General features: G+C 45.8%; 1 protein-coding gene across 1 annotated transcript in view; it reads left to right on the forward strand.

The window, feature by feature from the left end:
- Positions 1–16,256, forward strand: part of LOC135551555 (atos homolog protein A-like) — a 36,074-nt gene that overhangs the window by 5,778 nt on the left and 14,040 nt on the right. The window contains 1 exon segment of the mRNA XM_064982766.1: positions 16,058–16,245. Within this exon segment, the coding sequence (XP_064838838.1) occupies positions 16,058–16,245 (188 nt within the window).

The following is a 16,256-nucleotide window of genomic DNA, read 5'->3' on the forward strand; positions in this document are numbered from 1 at the left end:
TGTAGGCAGGGATCAGCAAAATGGAGTCGTGGTCAGCTTTTCCGAAAGGAGTGCGGGGCAGGGCTTTATATGCGTCGCGGAAGTTAGAATAACAATGATCCAAGGTTTTGCCAGCCCTGGTTGCGCAATCGATATGCTGATACAATTTAGGGAGTCTTGTTTTCAGATTAGCCTTGTTATTAAAATCCCCAGCTACAATGAATGCAGCCTCGGGATGTATTGATTCCAGTTTGCAAAGAGTCAAATAAAGTTTGTTCAGAGCCATCGATGTGTCTGCTTGGGGGGGAATATATACGGCTGTGATTATAATCGAAGAGAATTCTCTTGGTAGATAATGCGGTCGACATTTGATTGTGAGGAATTCTAAATCAGGTGAACAGAAGGATTTGAGTTCCTGTATGTTTCTGTGATCACACCACGTCTCGTTAGCCATAAGGCATACGCCCCCGCCCCTCTTCTTACCAGTAAGATGTTTGTTTCTGTCGGCGCGATGCGTGGAGAAACCAGCTGGCTGCACCGACTCCGATAGCATCTCTCCAGTGAGCCATGTTTCCGTGAAGCAAAGAAAGTTACAGTCTCTGATGTCCCTCTGGAATGCTACCCTTGCTCAGATTTCATCAACCTTGTTGTCAAGAGACTGGACATTGGCGAGAAGAATGCTAGGGAGTGGTGCACAATGTGCCCGTCTCCGGAGTCTGACCAGAAGACCGCCTCGTTTTCCTCTTTTACGAAGTCGTTTTTTTGGGTCGCCGGCTGGGATCCATTCCGTTGTCCCTGGTATAAGGCAGAACACAGGATCCGCTTCGCGGAAGTCATATTCTTGGTCGTACTGATGGTGAGTTGACGCTGCTCTTATATTCAGTAGTTCTTCTCGACTGTATGTAATGAAACCTAAGATGCCCTGGGGTACTAATGAAAGAAATAACACGTAAATTTTTTAAAAACTGCATAGTTTCCTAGGAACGCGAAGCGAGGCGGCCATCTCTGTCGGCGCCGGAAGTTAATCTCATAAAGAGCCATGGCAGAACAGTCACAGAAGAGCAAGGAAATGGGCGGATGTCACACACACACACTAAGTACATAGGCTACAACACACATGATCTCACAATGAGTCATGGTTCTGGAGAGGAACGAATAAGGGAGGAGAGACAAGGTGGGGACAAGAAGAAATAGATGGGAAGGGGAAGAGAAGAACAAACACTGAAGGCATATTGAAGCTTTCTTTACATAAATGTCTACTGGAACGTGCCTTTGAATCAGTGTGTTTTTTCTTGTTTGTTTGGAGGTGTTCCCTGTTGGAGGTCTAACAAGGCGTCTCGGGGGACGTCCACACCCCTCAGACAGATTTACCCCCCCTTTATAAACTGGGTGGTTCGAGCCCTGAATGCTGATTGGCTGAAAGCCGTGGTATACCAGACCGTAAACCATGCGCATGACAAAACATTTCTTTTTACTGCTCTAATTATCAAATCAAATTTTATTTGTCACATGTGCCGAATACAACAACTGTGTAGACCTTACAGTGAAACGCTGAATACAACAACTGTGTAGACCTTACAGTGAAATGCTTACTTACAAGCCCTTAACCAACAATGCTTTAAGAAGTTAAGAAAAAATAAGTTAAGTAATAAAATAAAATACAAAATAAAAGTAACAAATAATTAAACAGCAGCAGTAAAATAACAATAGTGAGGCTATATATACATACATACATACATACATACATACATACATACATACATACATACATACATACATACATACAGTGGGGCAAAAAAGTATTTAGTCAGCCACCAATTGTGCAAGTTCTACCACTTAAAAAGCTGAGAGGCCTGTAGTTTTCATCATAGGTACACTTCAACTATGACAGACAAAATGGTCCCAGCTCTCTGGTGGTCTCTGGTGCTCTCTGGTGTGGTTCTGGGATTTTTGCTCACCATTCTTGTGATCATTTTGACCCCACGGGGTGAGATCTTGCGTGGGGCTCCAGATTGAGGGAGATTATCAGTGGTCTTGTATGTCTTCCATTTCCTAATAATTGCTCCCACAGTTGATTTCTTCAAACCAAGCTGCTTCCCTATTGCAGATTCGGTCATCCCAGCCTGGTGCAGGTCTACAATTTTATTTCTGGTGTCCTTTGGCAGCTCTTTGGTCTTGGCCATAGTGGAGTTTGGAGTGTAACTGTTTGGGGTTGTGGACAGGTGTCTTTTACACTGATAACAAGTTCAAACAGGTGCCATTAATACAGGTAATGAGTGGAGGACAGAGGAGCCTCTTAAAGAAGAAGTTACAGGTCTGTGAGAGCCAGAAATCTTGCTTGTTTGTAGGTGACCAAATACTTATTTTCCACCATAATTTGCAAATAAATTCATTAAAAATCCTACAATGTGATTTTCTGGATTTTTTTTCTCCATTTTGTCTTTCGTAGTTGAAGTGTTCCTATGATGAAAATTACAGGTCTCATCTTTTTAAGTGGGAGAACTTACACAATTGGTGGCTGACTAAATACTTTTTTGCCCCACTGTATATATAACCTTTTATTTAATGGGCAAGTCCGTTAAGAACAAATTATTATTTACAATGACGGCCTAGGAACAGTGGGTTAACTTCCTTGATCAGGGGAAGAACAACAGATTTTTACCATGTCAGCTCAGGGATTCGATCTAGCAACCTTTCAGTTACTGGCTCGACGCTCTAACCACTAGGCTACCTGCCCTCCCATATACAGGGAGTACCGGTACAGAGTCAATGTGTGGGGGCACCGGTTAGTCGGATGAACATGTAGGTAGAGTTAAACTGACTATGCATAGATAATAAACTGAGAGTAGTAGCAGCATAAAGAGGGGTCTGGGTAGCCCTTTGATTAGCTGTTCAGGAGTCTTGTGGCTTGGGGGTAGAAGCTGTTAATACCAATTACGTTGGTAACCAGTTTATAATAGCAATAAGGCACCTCGGGGGTTTGTGATATATGGCCAATATACCATGGCTATGGACCGTGTCCTAACACTCCGCGTTGCGGCGCGCATAAGAGCAGCCCTATTGTCCATATACCACACCCCCTCTGGCCTTATTGCTTAATTAGCCCATCCCCCAAGGCCCCGAAAAGCCAGTAGAGCACAGAGTTGAGGGAACTCTCACCGACAGCCAGGCCCGACAGAACAATCAGACAGTCAATCTGACTATTATGCCAACCTTCTTGCAGGGATTCACCTACAACAGGTGTTTTGTTATTCACCATACACACAGGCGGGTACAAAAGGACAGGCGTAATGTTATTTCACTAACCAGACAGAATGACAGGCAGGAACAGCGACAGGTGTTTTTGTTCTCACAGAAAGGGTCAGTCACGTCTGTTCACTGGGATGTAGGACTCTGTTGTGTTTTTACGTGCTGGCTGTGTCACGCTGACTGTCTTTGTAGACCTGGGCTCCAAAACATGCCTATTGTTATACTTTTGTCAACAATAATAAACCTGTTTATTATTAAAGGTGCGGTATGTAACCAACATAGAAGTGCTCTGACAGGTTCCTATGTTGGCCGGTACTGTAGTTCAGTTCCAGTTCAGCGTGTGATTCGGCTCCAACCAGTCCTCCCAGTAATGCTCTTATGTAACTGTGGTGGTCTTATCTGGCTCACGCTGACCTGACACACACACACACACACACACACACACACAAGCTTAGTGGTCGCTCGGGCTCATGCCTGACACACACACTCAGGCTCAGTGGTTGCTCTTTCTCAGAACCAGCACGGGACGTAAGTGTGTTGACCCGACCGGTTCTGTGTTAGTGACATCATCAGCTCCTGTGTGCCGGTCACCTCCTGTGCCCCTGTGGCTCCTCCCCCATGGTTGCGCTCAGCCAACCGGCAGCCAGCTCAGCAGGAACAGTAGGAACCATCTGGCCCGCTCAGTTTCCTCCTGGCAGGGGGAAGGATTAGCAGAGCGCACCACTCTCTATGCCTTCCCTGGCCCATATATGATGCTCTGTGATATGGGCTGCATGTCAAAATTCTATATTTGCTTCCTCTCCTCTCCTGTGATATGGGCTGAATGTCAATATTTTACATTGGCTTCCTCTCATCTTCTCTCTCCTTCCTCACTGATTGAAGAAGACCTGTGTTCAGAATCAGATCAGTGCAGATCAAGAAGAGGGGACAAGATGAGGAAACAACTTTAGAGGAGACGACTAGAGGAAAGTAACAGTAGCAGACTATTGACACTTTCACACACATCCCATAGTTGGAGCTGAGTAGAGTCCCCTTGCTGGGTCAGATTCCTCTTGGCCAACAACAACACACCTCCCTCCAAAAGTCAGCCAACAGCTTTACTGTTCTAAACATGGCCACCCACCACCACGCATGGTTGCCGTCTCTCACTCACATGCTGTTGCTATATCTGAGATGAACTCCCACATGGTTAGTCAGCTTGCTGCTTGTTCTGTTGCTTTATTTTAGTAACAAGGTCAACTCCTAACCAGATGATTGGTCTGCCTGTGCTGTGCCCATGTTGAAAGGCATCTGGAAAGAGAGCTGTCTATTGACACAATATGTAGGTTTGAATACATTGTGGAGCATAGACGACTATCAGTAGCCTCTGGCCTGTATCTGACGCTGGCCTCTACACGATAACCAGCAACAGAGGAATTGTTTAAAGCACAACTAGTTTGGCAAGTGGCCGCCAGTCTAGATGGATATCAATCAAAAGTTTTTATAGAGCCCTTTTTACAACAGCAGTTGTCACAAAGTGCTTATACAGAAACCGAGCCGAATGCCTCAGAGAGCCAGCAATGCGGATGTAGTGGCATGGTGCCTAGGAAAAACTATCTAGAAAGGCAGGAACCAGGCTCTAAGGGGTGGCCAGTCCTCTTCTGGCTGTGCCGGGTGGGTGGAGATTCTAGGAGTACATGGCCATTAAGGCGAGATCGTTCTTCAAGATGTTTCCAACGTTCATAGAAGACCAGTAAGGTCAAATAATAATCACAATGGTTATAGAGGGTGCAAGAGGTCAACACCTCGGGAGTTAATGTCAGTTGGCTTTTCATAGCCAGATAGATGGAGGGTTCGACATGTCAGAGTCGTCAGTCGCCTGACCTCTATCTATTGCAGAGAAGAACCACCCATGACCTGGCTAGGTCAGTCAGTCCTACAGAGATATATTAGGCCATGGCTGGCCAGCTCCAGTTCAGTTCAGCACTTTAAAAAGTCTGACTGCCACACTTCCCATGGCCTTTGGAGCGTTGTTGACGTTGCTCAATTTGTCCTCTGTGTCAGAAATGTAATCTCCTGAGCACTGTAGGTCAGAGGGGTGTGTTTGTGGGTTCGCATATGCTTGCGCACGTTCAACCAAGGCCAGATAGACCCGGCTCAGCCAGCAGGAGACACCAGCTGAGTGCAAAACACACACACACACAATCTGAATTCTCTAACATTTGGCTAATTGGGGAAGGCTGTAAACTCCTCAACCTAGGTTAAAGGGCAGAGCACAGACTATCAGTCTACAGAGTAAAGTGTAGTTGTGCTCAGAGTCCGCTGTTGAGGCCATAGTGGGTACACAGCAGCGAGTACTACCCGGCTGTCCTACCCTGTACTACCCGGCTGTCCTACCCTGTACTACCCTGTGCTACCCTGTGCTGTGCCGGGCACTCTGCCAGTTACGCAATCAGTATTAGTGGGACAAAGAGTGGGCTTCTGCAGAGAGAGAGCACTGGCTCTGGAGGCCTTTACACCCAGGCTAGTGAGGGCATGATCAGGACTAGTCTGGTCAGGGTCACCTGTAATGGTAAACATCTAGGCCTTCAGAGCTGACCAAAGACCACACAGGACCATGATTAAAAGCTTTAGCTAGGCTGAATGCTCTCGTTAGACTCGTCACTAGTGGTAGTGGTTTAAATTAGCAGTTGGGCTCAAGTAAAAGCTTAATCTGGTGTGTGTGTGAAAGCCCTTCTGTTGCAGCAGCTAGTAATGAGGGTTTGAGATGTGTGTGTCCGTTGGGCCCGGTCTGTTTGAGAGTTCCAGACAATAGCAGCCGGAGGAGCTGAGTTCACAGTAGCAGAAAGAGAAAACTGTACCCAACCCTCTAAGCCAATCAGAAGGCATCTGTGTGTTGCTATGTGTGCTGTGAATCTGCCCCTTTGTGTAAAGAGAGGGTGGGGGTAGATAAAGGGAACAAAGAGAGAGCTCTCAGGAAACTGTAAATTGAACATGGCTAAACTTTAAACTCTATTCTCTTTATTGTTCCTACATGTGATTTCAGGGCAGGCCAACTTCACATGGAACAGGCAACTGCATCTTTGTATCGTATTGACAACACTTTTCTGTTTGCTTGCTGCTACAGTGTAGGCTACTTAGTGTTTTTGTAACTTAAATCAGAGCTCCTGTAGAGTGGGCTGGACTGCTGTCTGTTTCAATCACTGAGGCACAGATTAGGCCTCATGGAGAACAAAGAGTCTGTAAGAACACACACACACACACACAGTGACAGACAGTCATGTCATAGATGAGTCACACACACGTGACTCACGTGCCACTGGAAACACACACGCACAGATGGAAACTCACACACAGACCCAACTCATTCCAGCACACACAGAATCCCCGTAACAGGACATTAACATGATCTGTGTGTTGCCAGGGCAACCCTTTGTCCCCATGCAAAATAGATGTGCACTATGACCAGAGGAGGAGAGGAACCTCAGGGCTGTATGTGTGTTTTCATTGCGTGCCGCCGCTGCTAATCATTGCCAACCACTCCCAAAAAATATGATTACTTATTATTTTATGCATTTTTTTTATGCTTAAACGTTTTCAGTGAACTTAAGACTAAAGATATAAAGTTTGTAGAAAATATGAAGTTATATATTTTTAAACGAGATCATCTTTGAGAACTATCACCAAAATAAAAATGATTTATGTCATGGCATGGGGCTCCCTAATTTTCGAGTCACTCAGATGGCATAAACCATGGCAAAATGGGTAGAATTGCAGGAAATTACATTTAAAACGGAGGAATTTGGTCTCTTCTGCCAAGAGGAGGACCTTTAAAGATGTTGGTAGGAGGCTGCACAATTGTCAACGCCCACTACGACGCCCCCATCCCCCACTAACTAAACAATCCCAGGGGAAACCTGTAGGTCGTGGGCTTCCCAGACAAACAGTTCAGGAAAGTTTGTGCATAATAATATGACAACATTTTGTGATGTTTTTGTTAGTTTTGGACTTTTTTCGGTTGTTAATGCTGAAGTTGGTGTTATTGGTCAACAGTAGGGATTCTTCAATAAATCTTGGTTTATTTTTCAATGAGGGGGCACCAAACATTTGAATGAATGACACATTTTAGTTATTTTGATTAATTCTAACTATTTTGAGGATTTGGTGGTTAATTATGGTTGGTGTTAGTGGGGGTATGGTTAATGCTGGTTGGTGTTAGTGGTGGGTATGGTTAATGCTGGTTGGTGTTAATGGGGGGTATGGTTAATGCTGGTTGGTGTTAATGGGGGGTATGGTTAATGCTGGTTGGTGTTAGTGGGGGTATGGTTAATGCTGGTTGGTGTTAGTGGGGGGTATGGTTAATGCTGGTTGGTGTTAATGGGGGTATGGTTAATGCTGGTTGGTGTTTGGGGGTATGTTAATGTGGTTAGTGGGGGGTATGGTTAATGCTGGTTGGGTTAGTGGTGGGTATGGTTAATGCTGGTTGGTGTTAGTGGGGGTATGGTTAATGCTGGTTGGTGTTAATGGGGGTATGGTTAATGCTGGTTGGTGTTAATGGTGGGTATGGTTAATGCTGGTTGGTGTTAGTGGGGGGTATGGTTAATGCTGGTTGGTGTTAATGGGGGTATGGTTAATGCTGGTTGGTGTTAGTGGTGGGTATGGTTAATGCTGGTTGGTGTTAGTGGGGGTATGGTTAATGCTGGTTGGTGTTAGTGGGGGTATGGTTAATGCTGGTTGGTGTTAGTGGGGGTATGGTTAATGCTGGTTGGTGTTAGTGGGGGTATGGTTAATGCTGGTTGGTGTTATGGGGGTATGGTTAATGCTGGTTGGTTAATGGTTAATGCTGGTTGGTGTTAGTGGGGGGTATGGTTAATGCTGGTTGGTGTTAGTGGGGGTATGGTTAATGCTGGTTGGTGTTAGTGGGGGGTATGGTTAATGCTGGTTTGGTGTTAATGCTGGGGGGTATGGTTAATGCTGGTTGGTGTTAGTGGGGGTATGGTTAATGCTGGTTGGGTTAATGGTGTTAATGCTGGTTGGGTAGTGGGGGGTATGGTTAATGCTGGTTGGTGTTAGTGGGGGTATGGTTAATGCTGGTTGGTGTTAGTGGGGGTATGGTTAATGCTGGGTATGGTTAATGCTGGTTGGTGTTAGTGGGGGTATGGTTAATGCTGGTTGGTGTTAGTGCTGGTTGGTGTTAGTGGGGGTATGGTTAATGCTGGTTGGTGTTAATGGGGGTATGGTTAATGCTGGTTGGTGTTAGTGGGGGTATGGTTAATGCTGGTTGGTGTTAGTGGGGGTATGGTTAATGCTGGTTGGTGTTAGTGGGGGTATGGTTAATGCTGGTTGGTGTTAGTGGGGGTATGGTTAATGCTGGTTGGTGTTGGTGTTAGGGGGTATGGTTAATGCTGGTTGGTGTTAGTGGGGGTATGGTTAATGCTGGTTGGTGTTAGTGGGGGGTATGGTTAATGCTGGTTGGTGTTAGTGGGGGTATGGTTAATGCTGGTTGGTGTTAGTGGGGGGTATGGTTAATGCTAGTTGGTGTTAATGGGGGGTATGTTTAATGCTGGTTGGTGTTAGTGGGGGGTATGGTTAATGCTGGTTGGTGTTAATGGGGGTGTATGGTTAATGCTGGTTGGTGTTAGTGGGGGGTATGGGGTTGGTGTTAATGGTTAATGCTGGTTGGTGTTAATGGGGGGTATGGTTAATGCTGGTTGGTGTTAGTGGGGGGTATGGTTAATGCTGTGTTAGTGGTATGTTAATGCTGGTTGGTGGGTATGGTTAATGCTGGTGTTTGGTATGTTAATGCTGGTTGGTGTTAGTGGGGGGTATGGTTAATGCTGGTTGGTGTTAATGCTGGTTGGTGTTAGTGGGGGGTATGGTTAATGCTGGTTGGTGTTAGTGGGGGGTATGGTTAATGCTGGTTGGTGTTAGTGGGGGGTATGGTTAATGCTGGTTGGTGTTAGTGGGGGGGGTATGGCTAATGCTAGTTGGTGTTAATGGGGGGTATGTTTAATGCTGGTTGGTGTTAGTGGGGTGTATGGTTAATGCTGGTTGGTGTTAGTGGGGGGTATGGTTAATGCTGGTTGGTGTTAGTGGGGGTATGGTTAATGCTGGTTGGTGTTAATGGGGGTATGGTTAATGCTGGTTGGTGTTAGTGGGGGTATGGTTAATGCTGGTTGGTGTTAATGGGGGTATGGTTAATGCTGGTTGGTGTTAGTGGGGGTATGGTTAATGCTGGTTGGTGTTAGTGGGGGTATGGTTAATGCTGGTTGGTGTTAGTGGGGGGTATGGTTAATGCTGGTTGGTGTTAGTGGGGGGCTGGTTGGTGTTAGTGGGGGGTATGGTTAATGCTGGTTGGTGTTAGTGGGGGTATGGTTAATGCTGGTTGGTGTTAGTGGGGGGTATGGTTAATGCTGGTTGGTGTATGGCTAATGCTAGTTGGTGTTAATGGGGGGTATGTTTAATGCTGGTTGGTGTTAGTGGGGTGTATGGTTAATGCTGGTTGGTGTTAGTGGGGGTATGGTTAATGCTGGTTGGTGTTAGTGGGGGTATGGTTAATGCTGGTTGGTGGTGTATGGTTAATGCTGGTTGGTGTTAATGGGGGTATGGTTAATGCTGGTTGGTGTTAGTGGGGGGTATGGTTAATGCTGGTTGGTGTTTGGGGGTATGGTTAATGCTGGTTGGTGTTATGTTTAATGCTGGTTGGTGTTAGTGGGGGTATGGTTAATGCTGGTTGGTGTTAATGGGGGGTATGTTTAATGCTGGTTGGTGTTAGTGGGGGTATGGTTAATGCTGGTTGGTGTTAGTGGGGGGTATGGTTAATGCTGGTTGGTGTTATGGGGGGTATGGCTAATGCTGGTTGGTGTTAGTGGGGGTATGGTTAATGCTGGTTGGTGTTAGTGGGGGTATGGTTAATGCTGGTTGGTGTTAGTGGGGGGGGTATGGTTAATGCTGGTTGGTGTTAGTGGGGGTATGGTTAATGCTGGTTGGTGTTAGTGGGGGTATGGTTAATGCTAGTTGGTGTTAATGTATGTTTAATGCTGGTTGGTGTTAGTGGGGGTATGGTTAATGCTGGTTGGTGTTAATTATGGTTAATGCTGGTTGGTGTTAGTGGGGGTATGGTTAATGCTGGTTGGTGTTAGTGGGGGGTATGGTTAATGCTGGTTGGTGTTAGTGGGGGTATGGTTAATGCTGGTTGGTGTTAATGGGGGGTATGGTTAATGCTGGTTGGTGTTAATGGGGGTATGGTTAATGCTGGTTGGTGTTGGTTAATGCTGGTTGGTGATTGGGGGTATGGTTAATGCTGGTTGGTGTTAGTGGGGGTATGGTTAATGCTGGTTGGTATGGGGGTATGGTTAATGCTGGTTGGTGTTAGTGGGGGTATGGTTAATGCTGGTTGGTGTTAGTGGGGGTATGGTTAATGCTGGTTGGTGTTATGGGTATGTTTAATGCTGGTTGGTGTTAGTGGGGGGTATGGTTAATGCTGGTTGGTGTTAATGGGGGTATGTTTAATGTTAATGCTGGTTGGTGTTAATGGGGGTATGGTTAATGCTGGTTGGTGTTAATGGGGGGTATGTTTAATGCTGGTTGGTGTTAGTGGGGGGTATGGTTAGTGTTGAGTAGTTGTAGTGTAGTTATATTTATCCCAGAGGGGCCTGCCCTGCTGTAACGGTAATCAGATTTACCATGGAGAAGCTGTCTAATCTCACACTAATGCCTACCACAACTAATATATCCACTCACTGTGTGTGTTTAATACAGACTCTGTGTTTCATGAATTGATTCTGAAAATGTGTATATGTGTGTGGAGAGACGCAGAGAGAAAGAGGCAGGGGCTCGAGGGAGGGTGTGTCCCCCATCAGACCACAGATGGCACATTACTAGATAGTAGCCACACACCACCTCTCCTCCAGGTTAGATACTGTCCCTACTAGACTAACCAGGGGTCAACAATGTCAACTAGGTATTGATGGCCAGGAGAGGGTTCATAATGATCTGGCCTTGGTTTGAAACAGAGGAAAATTGTATTACAACTGAACATATAGCAGCCTTGATGATACAGACATGATCTCCCCTCTCAGTGCTTATGTATCATCAGTTATACTTGTGACATCTGTTTCTCTACTGTGGGAACTGGGAGATTCAGCAAAGAGGGAGAGAAAGTGTGTGTGTGTGTCTAGAAGGAGAGAGAAAGTGTGTGTGTGTGTGTGTGTGTGTGTGTGTGTGTGTCCAGAAGGAGAGAGAAAGTGTGTGTGTGTCCAGAAGGAGAGAGAGTGTGTGTGTGTGTCCAGAAGGAGAGAGAAAGTGTGTGTGTGTGTCCAGAAGGAGAGAGAAAGTGTGTGTGTGTGTGTGTGTGTGTGTGTGTCCAGAAGGAGAGAGAAAGTGTGTGTGTGTGTGTCCAGAAGGAGAGAGAAAGTGTGTGTGTGTCCAGAAGGAGAGAGAAAGTGTGTGTGTCCAGGAAGGTGTGTGTGAGTGTGTCCAGAAGGAGAGAAACAGAAGGGAGAGAAAGTGTGTGTGTGTGTGTGTGTGTGTGTGTGTGTGTCCAGAAGGAGAGAGAAAGTGTGTGTGTGTCCAGAAGGAGAGAGGAAGTGTGTGTGTGTGTGTGTGTGTGTGTGTGTGTGTGTGTGTGTGTGTCCAGAAGGAGAAAGAAAGTGTGTGTGTGTGTCCAGAAGGAGAAAGAAAGTGTGTGTGTGTGTGTGTCCAGAAGGAGGAGAGAGAAAGTGTGTGTGTCCAGAAGGAGAAAGAAAGTGTGTGTGTGTGTCCAGAAGGAGAGAGAAAGTGTGTGTGTGTGTCCAGAAGGAGAGAGAAAGTGTGTGTGTGTGTGTCCAGAAGGAGTGTGTGTGTGTGTGTGTGTGTGTGTGTCCAGAAGGAGAGAGAATGTGTGTGTCCAGAAGGAGAGAGAAAGTGTGTGTCCAGAAGGAGAGAGAAAGTGTGTGTGTGTGTCCAGAAGGAGAGAGGAAGTGTGTGTGTATCCAGAAGGAGAGAGAAAGTGTGTGTGTGTGTGTCCAGAAGGAGAGAGAAAGTGTGTGTCCAGAAGGTGAAAGTGTGTTAGCCCATGAGTTAATCAGCTTGTCTTCTAGCTGAGGCCTAAAAAAACAACAGCAGTATTCTTTGTACTTTAGCACTATACAGCAGACCTAAACATAACTACACTATGTATTAACTACACACACACTCACCCCTCCCCTGTACGAATCCAGCACCCTGGGGGATGTTTTCCACACCCTGTGACGGGTGTGTTTGTACTAGGCCAGCTGATCAGTGGGCTCCGTTCCAGCTCCTCTCCAGGACAGCAGCAGTAGTTCTATTAATAAGACCTGCGTGCTGCTCTGCAGTCATTCCACTCTTTATAAACCTCTCCTCTTACATAATACACACTCGCTGTACACATTCTCACACGATACACACATTCTCACACGATACACACATTCTCACACGATAAACACATTCTCACACGATACACACTAGAGGTCGACCGATTATAATTTTTCAACGCCGATACCGATTATTGAAGTACCAAAAAGGCCGATACCGATTAATCGGCCAATTTTGTTGTTGTTTGTAATAATGACAATTACAAAAACACTGAATGAACACTTGTTTTAACTTAATATAATACATCAATAAAATCAATTTAGCCTCAAGTAAATAATGAAACATGTTCAATTTGGTTTAAATAATGCAAAAACAAAGTGTTGGTGAAGAAAGTAAAAGTGCAATATGTGCTATGTAAGAAAGCTAACGTTTCAGTTCCTTGCTCAGAACATCATGAGAACATATGAAAGATGGTGGTTCCTTTTAACATGAGTCTTCAATATTCCCTGGTAAGAAGTTTTAGGTTGTAGTTATAATAGGAATTATACGACTATTTCCCTCTATACCATTAGTATTTCATTAACCTTTGACTATTGGATATTCTTATAGGCACTTTAGTATTGCCAGTGTAACAGTATAGCTTCCGTCCCTCTCCTCGCTCCTCCCTGGGCTCGAACCAGGAACACAACGACAACAGCCACCATCGAAGCAGCGTTACCCATGCAGAGCAAGGGGAACAACTGCTAGAAGGCTCAGAGCAAGTGAAGTTTGAAACACTATTAGCGTGCGCTAACTATCTAGCCATTTCACTTCGGTTACACCAGCCTCATCTCGGGAGTTGATAGGCTTGAAGTCATAAACAGCGCAATGCTTGACGCACAACGAAGAGCTGCTGGCAAAACGCATGAAAGTGCTGTTTGAATTAATGTTTACGCGCCTGCTTCTGCCTACCACCACTCAGTCAGATACCTAGCTACTTGATGCTCAGTCAGATTATTTGCAACGCAGGACACGCTAGACAATATCTAGTAATATCACCAACCATGTGCAGTTAACTAGTGATTATGATTGATTGATTGTTTTTTATAAGGTAAGTTTAATGCTAGCAAGCAACTTACCTTGGCTCGCATTCGCGTAACAGGCAGTCTCCTTGTGGAGTGCAATGAGAGAGAGGCAGGTCATTATTGTGTTGGACTAGTTAACTGCAAAGTTGCAAGATTGGATCCCCCAAACTGACAAGGTGCAAATCTGTCGTTCTGCCCCTGAACGTGGCAGTTAACCTACCGTTCCTGGGCCATCATTGAAAATAAGAATGTGTTCTTAACTGACTTGCCTAGTTAAATAAAGGGATACATTTTTAAAATTTTATTTGCAAAATGGCGCCCAAAAATACAGATTTTGCGATTGTTATGAAAACTTGAAATCGGCCCTAATTAATCGGCCATTCCGATAAATCGGTCGACCTCTAATACTCACATACTCACACGATACTCACACGATACACACATACTCACACGATACACACATACTCACACGATACACACACTAAAAACAGAAAGCTGACACCAGAGCAGCCATGTTACATATTTCTCTGGCCTATCCCACTGGAACGGAGGATCTCTCTCTCTTTCCCTCCTTATTCTCCCTCCTTTGTTTCCCTCTCTCTTTCCCTCCTGCCAGATCTTTACATTTAGCCTACTCCACTTGGAGGGAGCAGAGGGTTAGCAGAGCAGATCACTGTATAGGAAGTCCTATAGGCTGCTCCTCTCCCTTCTCACTCTCACCTGTCCTATAGCCATTAGCCAGTCAAAGCTGGGTTTCTCTCCCCGACCCCCTCTCCAACTCCCTAAGTCTCAGCCTACAGCTGACTGCAGCCCCCTCCCCCTCCCCGGATCCATGTTCTCTGTGCTGTTTCTGTCTCGCTCCCACTCTGTGTCTTTGTTGACTGTTCTCTCTCCATGTGCTGAGAGCAGCTCTGAGCACGTGGGAGGAGTTCCCTGGAAGAATGTGTGTGACTGCCTGACACACACACACACACACACACACACACACACACACACACACACACACACACACACACACACACACACACACACACAGTAGGGCAAAAAAGTATTTAGTCAGCCACCAATTGTGCAAGTTCTCCCACTTAAAAAGATGAGAGAGGCCTGTAATTTTCAACATAGGTACACTTCAACTATGACAGACAAAATAAGAAGAAAAATCCAGAAAATCACATTGTAGGATTTTTAATGAATTTATTTGCAAATTATGGTGGAAAATAAGTATTTGGTCACCTACAAACAAGCAAGATTTCTGGCTCTCACAGACCTGTAACTTCTTCTTTAAGAGGCTCCTCTGTCCTCCACTCGTCACTCGTTACCTCTACTCGTTACCTGTCCCTGCAGACAGCTGGGACCAAAGTAACAAAGCCTACCATCAGTAACACACTAGGCCGCCAGGGACTCAAATCCTGCAGTGCCAGACGTGTCCCCCTGATTAAGCCAGTACATGTCCAGGCCGTCTGAAGTTTGCTAGAGAGCATTTGGATGATCCAGAAGAAGATTGGGAGAATGTCATATGGTCAGATGAAACCAAAATATAACTTTTTGGTAAAAACTCAATTCGTTGTGTTTGGAGGACAAAGAATGCTGAGTTACATCCAAAGAACACCATACCTACTGTGAAGCATGGGGGTGGAAACATCATGCTTTTGGGCTGTTTTTCTGCAAAGGGACCAGGACGACTGATCCCGTTGTTGTTGATTCTTCACAAAAAAATACAGTTTTATATCTTTATGTTTGAAGCCTGAAATGTGGCAAAAGGTCGCAAAGTTCAAGGGGGCCGAATACTTTCGCAAGGCACTGTGTATATACACACGCACGCACGCACGCACACACAAGGTCGCAAAGTTCAAGGGGGCCGAATACTTTCGCAAGGCACTGTGTATATACGCACGCACGCACGCACGCACGCACGCACGCACGCACGCACACACACACACACACACACACACACACACACACACACACACACACACACACACACACACACACACACAGAGACAAACTAGACACACAGCGACCCCCAGAGCCAGTTGAGAGGCTCTTTGTTAGAGCTGGGTTGTAGGGAGGACAGGGCTCTGTTTGAACGTAACCTCTCTGACTGTCAAGCATGTGTTTCTGTTGCTCCACCCTAACCCAACCCTGACCGGACAGACACTACAGTAGTGTTATTCTGTGCTCGGCTGACATGGAGATTCTAAAACGATCCCCAGAACAGGAATAGTGTTGTCCTTCCTCCCTTCCTGTCTGTGTTTAGTGGTTAGTCTGGGCCAGGGTGTTGTAGCATGTTGTCTCCTACTCTACAAGAGAACAGGAGCCTGCTGCCATTTGATTTGTCTGAGTTCCATGCCGTAACCCATTCTACACTGTCTATGATCTCTGAATGCGTGTTCTTGCTTGAAATGTGTAACTTGAAATGTATCTCCGTCAGAATGTATCTGACCAGTGTTTTTCTTTTCCCCTGCTTCCAGATGTGGTGGCGGAGGAGTTCTTTGAGTACGATGCTGAGGACTTCCTGGTGTTCCTGACCCTGTTGATCACTGAGGGACGGACCCCAGAATGTTCTGTGAAGGGTCGCACAGAGGGGCTGCACTGCCCCCCTGCAAAGTCCGCCCTGCCGCCCCTACACAGGCACGAGTGCAGCGACAAACTGCCACAGGTAATGTCCAC

The sequence above is a fragment of the Oncorhynchus masou genome, chromosome 1 (assembly GCF_036934945.1).
Source record: "Oncorhynchus masou masou isolate Uvic2021 chromosome 1, UVic_Omas_1.1, whole genome shotgun sequence".
Classification (NCBI taxonomy): domain Eukaryota; kingdom Metazoa; phylum Chordata; class Actinopteri; order Salmoniformes; family Salmonidae; genus Oncorhynchus; species Oncorhynchus masou.